Consider the following 14,542-nt stretch of genomic DNA (forward strand, 5'->3'; position numbering starts at 1 on the left):
CTTGTTAGATAACCACAGACGACTCTTAGTTTCCCCCAGTCCCCACCAAACTGACAAGGAGGAATGTGATCTCACACAGTGTACAGCATTTACAAACTCACTCTAGCTTGGAGGATTCCTGGAAATCATTGATATCATAAATGTAATATATTGCATGATATAACAAAAAACACGAAAATACACGATATAATTGTAACGATTTATGATCTTACACTTTTTGATTAGGTTTGTGCGGTAAATGTTTTATTATATACTGCATATATAGTTATTCAATTCCATTGAGATGGCACATTCATCGAGCAGTGGATAGTGTGAATCTAATGATCAGAATGTGATTCTAATAATACTAATCCTTTGAGAATCCCGAGGCCCCCGTTTATTTATGGTGCAACTGGTTGATAGTGTTATAGTTTAGAGTTTACAGTTCATCGGTTTTTGTGTTAGAGTTCACAGTGTTACATATGTGTAGGAGTAAAATGGGGACGTGACGTCAGGTGTGGTATGAACCCCTTGGTTCCACCAGCCCACAGGGGATTATTGTGTCCGTCCATCGAGCATCCTAAAATGGGAGGGGTGGAGCTGGGTGGAGAGAGGCTGGGTGGGGAGGGGCTGGGTGGGGAGGGGAGGGTGTGGAGGGTGGGGCTGGGTGGGGGGTGGGAGGGGTGGGGCTGGGTGGGGAGGGGCTGGTCACCCCATGGTGCCCTTATAAAACTCAATGTTTAACCTACTCACGCCGGCTTGTGCCCGCCCTCACAGTCGGCCATATTTGCGGGATACACCACGCCGCCGTTGACCCTGGCCATTGACCGAGCAACCCAACGTTTCTACCAGCTCCCTCCGCAGGAATGTGTTTGGGCTTAAGATGCGCCGTTCCCATGCAGTTGCCGGCAGTACCGGCCACATGCCGATAGGGGGCAACAGAGGGGCTAAAGGGCCCAATGGTTACCCTATGGAACGGTATGTTAAAGGGCCAGACCCCAGACCCCAGGAGGGAGGCTGGGGGATGACATCACCCCCAGATCCTTCTCGAAGGTTCGGGAAGGAAGGCGTGGCCGGGCCGGGGCGGGGCGAGCAACGGCCCTGCATAAAAGCCTGACCCCTGAACGGTCCGAGGCAGTCGTCGTCCAGCTGAAGACAAGAAGCCTCTTGAAGAGAAGAGCCCAAGGGCAGAGCAGTACCCCTGGCAAGGGTTGGCCAACCCCAACTTCAGTAGGTGAAGTTCGCAGTTTTGTTGGGTTCACATCATATTATCGGTTTCGCGATCATTCACAACGATCGCGAAACGCACCTCCCCTTGGGTACCCTGATTTTTTGTTATCATTTGTGCTGGACACAGACACCAGTGACACCGGAATCGGCGCTGTGTTATCACAGGTGGTGAAGGTAGGATGTGATGCACCGCAAATTATTGGCAATTGTAAACTTTGTAAAGCAATACCGTCCGTACCTTTACGGTAGGCAGTTTGTTGTACGCAATATGCGCTGCGAGTTGACAAGCCGTCCGGCCAGCTCTCCCAATAGTTGGAGATTTTGCAGGATTATTTATTTACAGTCACCTATAGGAAGGGTACACGCCACTGTAATGCGGATGCGTTGTCGCGATTGCCACCAAAGAGTCAGTGTGCGTGTTTGATGGGTGCCGGCCGTTGTAAACCTGCGGTTGCAGGACTGCCGTGCACCGTCCTGGCATTGGTTGACACTTCACCACCCACAGGAACCGTTGCTTGTGATAACACGCTTGGTCTCACGCACACTGAATGGGGACGCCTCCAAATGGAGGATGCCTCCCTCTTAAAATTGCGGTGTCGCGTCGGAGCGACAGGTGGTAGAATGTCCCTCGTGGTCCTCCGTGATGGGCTGCTGATGAGGTGGGACGTGGAGGTGCAGCGTTACTGCATCGTCATGCAGATTGCTCTGCGGGGTAGAGTTACACGGGCTATCCATGTGCGATGCACCTTGGGGTGCAGAAAACCTTATCAACCCTAAAGCGCGACTTATTTTGCCCCAGGATGTCAGAGAATGTCCATAATATTCTTAAGGACTGTGTTGAGTGCGCTCGCTGGAAGCCCCCACTGAGGCAGGCCCGGCCACTGTTGCAGTCCATCGAGGTGTCCTGTGTTAACAAGCTCTTTGATGATAATAGTTTTTTTACCCTTCCATCTGGCAACAAAACTGACACCTTTTTTACAAAGAGTCATGTTTGCATAGATCACAATACCTGCAGCCATAATGCAAACAAAAAACATAACTCTGATAATATATGCAGTCCTTGAAGTTGATTGGTCCACACCCGAGACAGCTTTCCTTAGAGCCTAGTCTCACATGGGTTGAACCAGATGACGCCAAAAGGCGCACAACTCAAAGACAATGTACCATCAGAGTATGAGAGCTCGGGGTAAGCATTTACACCATTGGAACCTCATTTGCCAGTAAAAAATATAATTGTTTTTTTACCCTTCTATCTGGCAACAAAACTGACACCTTTTTTACAAGGAGTCATGTTTGCATAGACCACAATACCTGAAATCCATAATGCAAACAAAAAACATAACTCTGATAATATATGCACTGTCCTTGAAGTTGATTGGTCCACACCCGAGACAGCTTTCCTTAGAGCCTAGTCTCACATGGGTTGGACCAGATGACGCCAAAAGGCACACAACTCAAAAACAATGCACCATCAGAGTATGAGAGCTCGGGGTAAGCATTTACACCATTGGAACCTCATTTGCCAGTAAAAAATATAATTGTTTTTTTACCCTTCTATCTGGCAACAAAACTGAGACATTTTTTACAAGGAGTCATGTTTGCATAGACCACAATACCTGCAGTCATAATGCAAACAAAAAACATAACCCTGATAATATATGCACTGTCTTTAAAGTTTATTGGTCCACACCCGAGACAGCTTTCCTTAGAGCCTAGTCTCACATGGGTTGGACCAAATGACGCCAGAAGGCACACAACTCAAAGACAATGCACCATCAGAGTACGATAGCTCGGGGTAAGCATTTACACCATTGGAACCTCATTTGCCAGTAAAAAGATAGAAGGGTAAAAAAACAATTATCATATTTTTTACTGGCAAATGAGGTTCCAATGGTGAAGCTCTTTGATCTCGACATCCTTGGACCATTTCCCACCACTCCGAGGGGAAACTAATATTTTGCTCGTCGGGGTGGAGTACCTGTCCCGGTGGCTGGTGGCATGGCGTTTGCCAGATCAATCGGCTGCGTCCATCACGGATGCATTCCTGCATGGGTATGTTTTGGATAAGGGGGCCCTGGAACGTCTCCTTACGGTCTAGGGCCAGAATGTTTCATCTAAAGTATTAAAAGATGTGTGCGATTCCCTCGGTACTAAAAAAAATCCGGATGTCACCCTACCATCCCCAGACTGACGAGATGGTAGAGCGATTGCAAAGAAGCAGTCCATGCTGTGCCAACAGGTCAACGAGGCGCAGTCCGGTTGGGATTTACACGTTCCAGGTGTTCTCGCTGCGTACAGAACGGCTCCTCACGCCTCAATCGGGTTCTTCCCCTTTTTCCTCATGTATGGGAGGGAATGCGACCCCCCAATGGAGGCTCAGTTAGACATGGGGCCGGGCAAAAAGGTCGCTGTGCCCATGCCCATGCACCTTACCCTCAAGCGATTGACGGAAGCGCGGGAGGCGTCTGGGGGGAATTCGGCAAAACGGCAGGCCACAAATGAAAAGCTTGTGAGGCTCCGGGGATCCAGAAACCCATGGAAACCTGGGGACAAGGCATGGCTGCATTGCTCCCAGGTGCCCCAGGGCACGTCCCCTAAATTGCATAAGCCATGGCAGGGCCCGGTTGAGGTGATTGAGGTCAGGAGGCCGCAGTGCGCGCGGATCCAGGTCGGTCGCAGGCATTGGAATGTGCACCCGTCATTGCTGAAATCCTATTTCTCACCTTGCGAGGTCGTTTCATCCCCACTACCTGAAGGCCGGGTATCTGATGTGTCCGACGTGCCCGGGCGTACGGTCACGGAGGTTGCGCCTCAGCGAGACTCTATTCTTACGCCATCAGGATCCCAGCGCCTGACACCCGTGGAACCACCAGCGGCGCCATCCATAGGCACGCCAGGGAGGACGGAACGGCTGCCACCTGGTTCTTCTCCCCCTTCATCTTCTTCCCGGGAGGGGCCGCGCCCGTTAGGCCATTTACAAGTCGTCCCCGGGGTCCCCAGGAAACCCAATCTTGCCTCACCTGGGGGCCCAGCGACAAGGACGCATTCTAAAACTGCTCGGTTCAAATAACCCACCCCTTCCCATTCTCCTATTTATTATTTAACGCCGTCTGGCAGGTAGTCGCAGACAAGAGCCAGGCTATGGCTGTCGGTTGAACTGAGGTCCTTCCTGTGTTCGTGGGCTGCGGCACGCTGACGGTCGTTGGGTGTTGTATATTCCTGGGGGCCGGGTTTATTCCCGTGTGTTCGCGATTTTTTTTTGTTCCGGTTATTTATTATCCTCGTTAAAACAACTGGCGGGTGGGATGACGGTTGCTATTGTTGTGTTCGTTGTCCCGCGACACGAGGTATGGAGGTCAGCCGGGACGGCTGATTTTTTTCATAGGGGGGGGGGGGGGGGATGATGTAGTGACATGGAATGTGTCACTGTGGCACAGCACTGATTGCTGGCACAGAAGGGGATCGGAATTGCAGCACAAATCCATCTCTGTCTGCCAGCAGGATGTCATGAGCCAGAGAGAGGGATGTGAGGCAAGGGGGATAGAGGGGGTACGTGTGGTAAAGCCCGGGAACCTTCTGGTGGATTTTAAAAGGGGGACATGGCCAAAGGCGGAGCGGAGCCACGCTGGGTGTATAAAGGACCCCGAGCGAGGGTTCGGGGTGGAACTGTCATGCGGCTGGAGTCTTCGTCACCGTCTTCACCTTACCGGCGTTGCAAGTCAGGCAGCCTGTTAGCTGTCCTGCCCTAATGTAGTTAACCCTTGTGCCTGTGAAGGCTGTAATAAATAGAGTGCCTCCTACGATTAGTGACTCCGAGTGGCTCACTACACATGTATTGTTTAGAACCATGTTAGGTCAGGCAAGGGGAGGTACGCGGTCGAAACAAACTTCAAAGGTTGAGAACCACTGATTGGCGCATTAGGGAGGGCGCAGTCCACCTTTTAAAGGCTATTTTAAACCAAGAAGACAAAGTGAAGGCCCCTGTGTAACAATGTATTCCTATTGTACCCCCCACCTGCGGGTGCCACTGTGGCCAGATATTAACTCCCTTGCGTGGTATACAGGAGGTCATGGGTTCAATCCCAACCCTGACGCCTGCTGTATATTTGGAGTTTGCATCTCTCTCCGTGGTCGCATGGATTTTTTTCTCCGGGTCCTCCGGTTATCCCCTCCATATTTAGAAACTTGCGACTATAGAGTATTTGGCTGCTATACATTTCAACATAAGCCACGTCGTTGACCTATCAATGGTGGCCAAGTCACTTCTGAAAAAGAGCTACATAGCTCAGTGGGCCTCACCTGCTAACACAAGAGTTTATAGTTCAGTAGTTTAGAATTATCTCTGCCCCCGAACACCCCCCCCCCCCGAAAGGAATCCACCACGGCTCTCATTCAAACAAACCACTTCCTTTAATGAAACACTCCAAAACAGGGACAGAGATTGTAACAACAAATAATTATCTCTGCTCCTCTCTCCCGCACTGTTGTCATCGTCGTCGCACAGAGGGTGGACTGAAAAAAATATGTGAACTCAGTGCGATGATCAGCCCCTCACCCCCCCCCCCAGCCATCAACTCTGCCCACCAACCACTTGACCCCACCAATCAGCCACCAACTCCACCCACCAGCCACTAACCCCGCCCACAAGTCACTAACTCCGCCCACCCCGGTCACGGCAAAGACTCCACCCCAGTAACACCAAAGGAACCCAGGTGGAGAAGACGGGCAGGAGGTGGTGTTAGACTAAGTGTGACTGGGGTGATAGACTTAGATTGGGTGGGTGTTAGATTTGGTGTTATACTGAGTGTTGGATTGGATGAATGGGTGTTGGACAGTGTTAGATTGAGTGTTAGGTGGAGTGGTAGACCGAGTGTTAGGTTAGGTGGGTGTTAGATTGAGTGTTAGACCAAGTGTTGGGTTGGGTGGGTATTAGTGGGTGCTCCCCTCGCTAGCAGTACTTTCACCAACAGCCAGTGCGGGCTACACGGGGGACCTTTGCCTATGTGTTGGAATGTGAGAGTAGCGAGCGTGGGAGGAAAGGGAGTGTTTCATGTGCATACCCATAACCACGTGGATGTGCGCGTGTGTGCGCGAGAGTGTGTGCGTGCACGTGTGTGTGTCTAGGTGTGAGTGTGCATTAGTGTGTCTGTGTGTGTCTCTGTGAGCGAGTGTGTGACTGTGTGTCTATGTTTGTGTGTGCATTCCCCAGTGCCTTGCACCCCCCCCCCTACTCCGTGCGCCCCTCGTCCACCACCGCTTCATAGCGAGCCAGCTGTGGAAACAAAGACAAAGATCCCCCAGGTAGCCTCAACAGACGGTCGGGACAAGTGCTGTTTATAGCGAGTAGTAGCAGCGCCTATGAAAGTACACGAGGGGGTGGGTGGCCAGCATCACGCACACCCAGCTGCCTTTGTCTCCCCCAGTGACAATATTTACTACACACCACCACTGCACCAGGTACTCATTTGAGGCTGAGTAGATTTCCGGGAGGGCCCAACACCGGGTTCAGATAATTGCTGCCGTCACTGGTGTTGGCTGTGAATGGGAACTGAACTCACACACACACACGGGGCGTGCACCTAGCCTGGCATCAGCACCACCCACGGCCGCATAGCCGCCACCACTGAGAGGTGAACGGCAGCTGCCATCATTGCGTAACGTGCACCACGGTGTCCGAGATTTTTCACTACCTCGCCTGGTATCAGGAGGCTGTGGGTTCGATCCCGACCCTGATGATGCCTGCTGCTGTATGTTTGGAGTCTGGGTCTCTCCCTCCATTATCTCCCCGTAGTGGTCATGTGGATTTTCTCCAGGTCCTCCGGTTTTACCTCGACATTCAGAATCAACATCACGCCTTTAGAGTATTTGACTGCGATAAATGTCCACGTGCACAATGATGGCAGCCACTTCGTTGAACCATCATTTGTGATTGCCAGGTCGCTTCTGAAAGCGCTACATAGCTCAGTGGGGCCTTACCTGGTAAAACAAAACAGTTTTACCGCATGTGTTGTGCATGATTGGCCATTGTAATTTCCCAGATCGTCATTGGCGGAGCCTACATCATCATCATAAACATCATCAGCCATGGTCACTCCATTGCTGAAGGGCTCAAGCCACCACCATCATCAGCCATGGTCTCTCCCCGCTCTCTCTCTGCACGTGCGTTGCGATGACAGCGGCAATGATCACATCATCGTCGTCATCATCGTTAATGATTTCAACATCGTCGTTAATGATTACATCGTCATCATCATTGTTGTCGACATCACTATAATTGATTAAATGAATGATTACATTGTCATTATCATAAATAATTATAGTGGAACCCCTCTTAACGACCACCCCTGTTAACAACTACCGCTTAACGACGAGCGTTCATAGCGCCCAATGTGGAGAATAGTATATAGTAGTTTATATTGTAGTGTATAGTATAGTATACAGCAGCAGTCTATAGTGGTGTAGCGTATAGTGGTGTAGCGTATAGTGGTGTAGCGTATTGTGGTGTAGTGTATAGTGTAGAATATAGTAGTGTAGTGTATAGTGTAGTTAACGACTAATTGCTTAACGATGGGCATCCATAGAGCCCAATGTGTTCGCTTACCGACCATTCCCCTGTTAACGGCGACTTATGACGAGCACACAACTGTCAATTTCGGCCAATCGGCGAGTTCCAAAGTGGTCTGACCAGGCCTCGGGCAATCAGTGACGTCCATTCATGGGTGTTGGGGCATTGTTTATATTCAGTGTCTGCTGTGCTTTGAAGTGGAAACATTTACTCGCTTATCGACCGGCTTCCTGGAACCAATTACCGTTAAGAGGGGTTCTGCCATACATTATTAATGATTACATCGACACCATCATCATCAACGATTGCATCATTATCGTCGTGACCACGAGGACGCCGCTCACCTTGCCCTTGAGCTCGCGGTTCTCTTCAGCCAGGGAGTCCAACTTGAGGCGCAGTTCAGAGGCCTCGAGGCGCAGGGCCTCTACATCGGCCCCCTCGGGGCCCGCAGAGCTCAGGTGCTGCTTCAGGAAGCTGAGCGGCGACGTCAAGGATCACTCAACGACAACAATGACCGACCTTCGCCACTAAGTGGCGGTAACATCACCATGGTGCCTGTGCCAGGCTATGTGCACTTTAAGGCCACGTGAAGTGTCGAATGCCTGCTGGCAGGTCACAGGACAGATTTAGGTGCCATGGGTCGACTGATTGAGATGACTGAGATGACTGGCCGATGCACCACCTGTGCCCCCTACTGTGCCAACTTGCTGTGTTTTAGCCACTGGGTGCTCTGCTCATTGTTGTGAGCGTCGCTCCTCTGCCCTCTGTTGCTGTTGGAGGGCGATTGCCTCCAACTGCCCAGTAGTGTCCTTCACGAGCCTCCTCCACTGAGGCCGATCTTGACACTGCTAGTACCAGTCATCAACAAGTCCACTCAGCTCCACATCCTCTTGCACCACGAACAAAAGCTGTTTAGGCATGTGGTGGCTGGGCATGTGGTCTACATGACCCAGCCAATGCAGCCTTGCTTGCTGGAGGAGCTCATCGATGGGATTTTTTCCATATGTTTCAAGGATTTGTGAGCTCTTCAGACAATCCAGCCAGGTTAAACCCAGGATGGATCGAAGGCAGGCCAGCCTAAATGTTTTTATCCGGTAAAGATGTTCCATTAGGGGGGTCCACATTTTGCAAGAATAGAGAAGGGCATGACCATGGCAGAGAAGACCCGAAGCTTCATGTGGAGCGACAGACCAGGTAGCTTCCACACAGCGTTACGCAGACGATGAAAAATAATGCTGATCGATTGATTCGGAGTGAGAGCTCTGCTTTCAAACCGAGCCGGTCATGAGCATACCACCCAGAAAAAGGAAAACTCTCCACGCTCTCCACAACTGCCCCACCAACCACTATGGGTTTGAATGGGGTTCTGGATATACACCCACCACTGGAGAGGAAGAATGGCAGGCACATCTTACAGATGACAAGCTGATGGTCAGTGGGCAGATCAGCTCCACAGTAGGTCCTGGTCTCAAGGACATGGGCCCGCATCCACTTTAGTCACTACATAGTCCAGCAGATGTTCTTGCTTGGACCCAGCATGCATCCATGATGTTGTGGATGCACCGATGTCAAAAAATCATGTTGGTAATTACAAGCCCATGGGCTGCACAAAAGTCTAGCAGCCTCCTACCCTTGTTATTGAGCTGATCTGGCCCATGCCTTCCAATCACTCCAGACCAGGTGCCAGGTTCATGACCCACTCAGGCATTAAAGTCACCCAACAGGATGACTCTATCCCGAGGGGCCACTTCAGCTTGCACCTGTTACATGTTAGGGCTTACAAATTCTCACACTTCACCGCCACGCTCCCACACCCGCCTTAATTATTTTGTTCAGAAGAGCCACTCCGTGTTGTTTGGCAGTCTCCTGCCCCAAGTAGAGGACTGTCCACCCCTCAGTGGTAGGAGCCAGAGCCAGTCCACCGGACCTCCTGAATACCGCAGAGATCCAGGCGGTACCGGTCCAGCTCCCAACAGAGGAATGAGCATTCGAACATTCCAAGTGGTCTCCTGCAATGGCTATTTCATTTTACTGGAGGAACCCCATGGGTAAAGATTCCCTCTCCAGGCTCCGCGAAATGGGTTTGGCCAGCAGACGTCATAAATGCCTGTCCCCCCGGGGCCTCCGGCACAAACTTCGTTCTTTATTTCTCATGTGGTTTAGTGATAAATAATGAAAGGTGGGTTATCAACCCCTCACACCTGACACTGAGGGGTCCCCTAGGCTCTCTTAGGATAACACACATGGGGGGATACTAACACTGGGGGGTTCCCTAGGCTCCCCTAGGGTCCCCTAGAATCACACACACACTCACGCATGGGGGTCCTGACACTGGGGAGGTCCCAAAGATCACACGCAACGGACGCCGACTCACACGATGGGTCCCCCTCGTATCACAGATGTAAGGCCCCACTGACCTATGGAGCTCTTCAATCAGACGCAACCTGGCCATCACAAATGATAGCTACTCACCGAAGTGGTGGCTTGTCATCACCAGCATGTGGAAATTGATAGCAGAAGATAAATACTATAAACATGTGACGTTGATTCTAAACGTGGAGTGGCGTGGTTGAGTGGCGTGGTTGAGTGGCGTGGTTGAGGATACTCCAGGGCATTGTTGGGTTTGTCTGGCTCCTCGTACAGACCAACGAGCACTGCGCACGCACACATACAAAGACAAAGGTCCCCCGTATAGCCCTTAACAGACTGTCGGGACAAGTGCTGTTCGTGAGTAGCACCGCCTATGAAGGCCTGCACCACGGCACATACCTGGCCGCCTTTGTTTCTCCGGTACTGATGTTCCCACAATGCACCAGGTGCTCTTTTAAGGCTGAGTTGACCTCGGGCAGCCCTACCGATATTAACCTTGAGCGCGAATCGAACTCTGTTCGTCGGGTTCCTAAGTACAGTGCGCTATCCACAGCGCCAACGCTTGACAAATGCGCGTGTACAAGAAAATATGAAGAAGTGTGCTCTGAACCTTGCGACCCGAGTTCAATTCCCGCTCACAGCCAACACCAGTGACGATTATCTGGTTCCGGTGCTGGGCCTTCCCTAGGTCAGCTCGGTCTCAAATTAGTACCTGGCCGCGGTGTGTAGTAAACATCACCATAGACTAACACTGCCCATAGACTCAACACTGCCCATAAACTCAACACTGCACCACAGATGCAACACTGTACCGTAGACTCAACACTGCACCATAGACTCAGTACTGCCCGTAGACAGAACTGCGTGGAGCCTCAGCACTGCCCGTAGACTTAAAACATGAGTCTCTAGGTGTGTAAGTGAATGTGTCTCTAGGTGTATAAGTGAATGAGTCCCTAGGTGTGTGTGACTGCGTCTAGGTGTATAAGTGAAAGTCTCGAGGTGTGCAAGTGAATGAGTCTCTCAGTGTACAAGTGCATTCCTCTTTCAGTGTATAAGTGAATGAGTCTCTAGGTATGTAAGTGAATGTGCATCTAGGTGTATAAGTGAATGTGTCTCTAGGTGTGTGAGTGAATGAGTCTCAGTGTCTGAGTGAATGAGTCTCTGGGTGTGTGAGTGAATGAGTCTCTCGGTGTGTGAGTGAATGAGTTTATGAATTTGAATGAATCTCTAGGTCTGTGAGTGAATTAGTCTCTAGGTGTGTGAGTGAATGAGTCTCTGGGTGTGTGAGTGAATGAGTTTATGAATTTGAATGAGTCTCTAGGTCTGTGAGTGAATGAGTCTCTCAGTGTGTGAATGAATGAGTCTCTCGGTGTGTGAGTAAATGAGTCTCTCGGTGTGTGAGTGAATGAGTTTCTGGGTGTGTGAGTGAATGAGTTTCTGAGTGTGAATCGGCACCTTTTGTGAGCGCGTCCAGAACGCCCGACTTCTCCAGGTACCTACGGAACTCCTCCCGCTTCGAGTCAGCCGCCTGATAACAACAATAACCCCAGCTCAGTTAGGGCCGAGTCAACCTAGGGGTGGTCCGGCTCACGTACGAGCGGTTTCAAATACCCTATAAACTACATTGATAAACTAATTGGGGTGCCACGGTGGCAAGAAGTTCACTCCCTCGCCTGGTATGCAGGTGGTCGTGGGTTCGATCCTGACCCTGACGCCATGGTGGCTGAGATATTAACTACCTCGCCTGGTATAAAGGAGGTCGTGGGTTTTATCCAGACCTTGACGCCTGCTGATGTATATTTGGAGTCTTCGTCTCTCTCTCCCGCGGTCGCGTGGATTTGTCTCCGGGTCCTCCAGTTTTTCCCCTCCACATTTAGAATCAACGTCGTGCGTTCAGAGGAAATTTGGCTGCTGCTATGATATTCCACGTGATGACGGGAAGCCACTTTGTTGAGCTATCATTGGTGGCCAGGTCGCTTCTGAAAAAATAGCTGTGTAATTTTTTTTTTTTACATTTATACGATAGACCATAGATTATCCAGCAGCTTCTGGGTGGGGGAAGGGGGCGCCGAATTTTCAAAAGCACCGGATAATCACTACATCAATTATTTTAAATATCTAATTTTTGCACATTCTTGCATACCATTATATTATTAGGTGTTGTGTGTGTTTTAAAGAAGACTGTCTCTGGTGTAGGCCAATCAGGTATCATGGTCGGGATCGAACCCACGACCTCCTGTATACTAAGCGAGGGAGATAACATCTCCTAGTCACCACGGTGAGATGTTAACTCTACTCCACACACTGAACTACAGAGTACCTGTACTACAGAGTACCTGTTCTGCACTACACAGTACCTGTACTAAAGAGTACATGTACTGCAGAGTACCTGTAATACACGGGACATGTACTATATTACACAGTACCTGTACTAGTGTACTACAAAGTATCTGTAATGTGCTACACAGTAATTGTACTGGTAGGAACCACCTGTTTCCACCAGCCCACAGGGGATTATTGTGTCCGTCCGTCGTGCATCCAAAAATGGGAGGGGTGGGGCTGGGTGGAGAGGGTGGGGAGGGGCTGGGTGGGGCTGGGTGGGGAGGGGCTGGTCACCCCGTGGTGTCCTTATAAAACTCAACGTTTAACCTACTCACGCCGGCTTGTGCCCGCCCTCACAGTCGGCCATATTTGCGGAATACACCACGCCGCCGTTGACCCTGGCCATTGACCGAGCAACCCAACGTTCCTACCAGCTCCCTCCGCAGGAATGTGTTACTACACAAAACCTGTACTGTACCACACAGTACACGTACTGTACTACACTGTACTTGTATTGTACTACACACAGTGCCTGTACAACACAATACCTTTACTGTACTACGCAGCACTTGTACTCTAACTACACAAAGTGCCTGTAACTACACAGTACCTTCTTGATTCGAAGCTTTCGTGACTGCAGGAATCCATACATACTCTTTGGTTCTTTCGGTAAAGTCATGTAGGTAGCAAAAGTAAAATAAATAATATATCACATTTCAATCGCAAATCGTCCTCAGGCGAAACAAAATCCAGCAATAGAACCACAGCCGCTGTTCCACCGCTGGATTTTGTTTCGCCTTAGGACGATCGCTTGTGCTTCGATCGAAACGTCGTGATATATTTTTTATTTTCATTTTATTTCTCTACCTACGTGACTTTACCTAAAGAGTGCACACACAGTGCCTGCACTGCACTACACAGTACACCATAACGTGACTGTGGCGTTAGGGAACACTGCAGTGGGTAACAACGTAAATCTTAAGATTGATATACAGCAGCGCCTTATTCCAATGCGCTTTACAACAATTATATAAAGTGTACGTACGATGAAAGTTGTTGCGATAATAGAGCGGTGGTGGTGGTTGTTGTTGTTAAAGTCGTGGTGTAGTCATGGTGACGGTTAGTAGGGGTTGGGGATCGTGGTGGTGGTTGTTGTTGTGGTGATGGTTGTGATGGTGGTGGAGGTGATGGTGGTGGAGGTGATGGTGATGATGGAGGTACAGGAGTCAGTCCGCCACCACTCGATCAGTGGAGACAGCCTCGGGGCGGCCGCGGACTCCATAGCAACAGTCGAAGCGAAGCCGAAGTTTGGGGCGAACAAACCACGCAAGACACCCTTGGAACAACACAGTAACGGAGGAAACCCTCACCCGATACGAGGCCATGGCGAGACGGAAGAGGGGGTGGGAGAGGGCGTGAGGGGCTCGCGGAGTCCGGGTTGGCGTTTAAAGGACGCGGATGGCGAGCGATGGAACTTTGTAGTTTTGTGTTGTTCGGAGACGACTCCGACGCCGCCGCCGCTGCCTTCAACTCCTCTCGCCTCCTGCTTCCGGTTTGCCGGCGAACGAATGGGGCCGTGCGCAGCAACATCCGGGTGACGGGGCTTGGCGAGGGGCGGGGTTAGGGGCGGGGCGGGGTTAGGGGCGGGGCGAATGAGCGGGGAGGGGGGGAAATCTACGTGACGTTGACCACCGCTCCCTCGCGAATATTAATGAGGCAATGGCCATATATGGAATAACATAATATTAAGGTAAGTGGGTGGTTGGGTGAGTGTGGGTGGTTGGGTGAGTGGTTAGTTGGGTGTGTGAGTGAGTGAGTGGGTGGTTGGGTGGGTGGCTGGATGGGTGGTTGGGTGATTGGGTGGGTGGTTGGGCGAGTGGTTGGACGAGTGGGCTGGGGGTTGGGCGGGTGGTTGGGTGAGTGGGTGGGTGGTTGGGCGAGTGGGTGGGTGGTTGGGCGAGTGGGTGGGTGGTTGGGTGAGTGGGTAGGTGAGTGCGTGGGTGGTTGGGTGAGTGGGTGGGTGGGTGGGTGAGTGGGTGGGTGGTTGGGTGGTTGGGTGAGTGGGTGGGTGAGTGG

The 14,542-nt window shown here is 50.9% G+C and overlaps 1 protein-coding gene across 1 annotated transcript; it reads right to left on the reverse strand.

Annotated features, from left to right (window-relative positions):
* Positions 1 to 5,600: 5,600 nt before the first annotated feature.
* Positions 5,601 to 14,046, reverse strand: LOC133339743 (c-Myc-binding protein-like). The gene is made up of 5 exons (XM_061547905.1): positions 13,837 to 14,046; positions 11,600 to 11,672; positions 10,380 to 10,428; positions 8,119 to 8,248; positions 5,601 to 6,481 (listed from the first exon to the last, which is right to left on the reverse strand). The coding sequence occupies exons 1-5, from the start codon at positions 13,849 to 13,851 to the stop codon at positions 6,437 to 6,439; spliced, it is 312 nt and encodes a 103-aa protein (XP_061403889.1). The 5' UTR covers positions 13,852 to 14,046; the 3' UTR covers positions 5,601 to 6,436.
* Positions 14,047 to 14,542: the final 496 nt, after the last annotated feature.

Source organism: Lethenteron reissneri, unplaced genomic scaffold, assembly GCF_015708825.2.
Source record: "Lethenteron reissneri isolate LAM-NWPU_2019-01 unplaced genomic scaffold, ASM1570882v1 scaffold_215, whole genome shotgun sequence".
Taxonomy (NCBI): Eukaryota; Metazoa; Chordata; class Hyperoartia; order Petromyzontiformes; family Petromyzontidae; genus Lethenteron; species Lethenteron reissneri.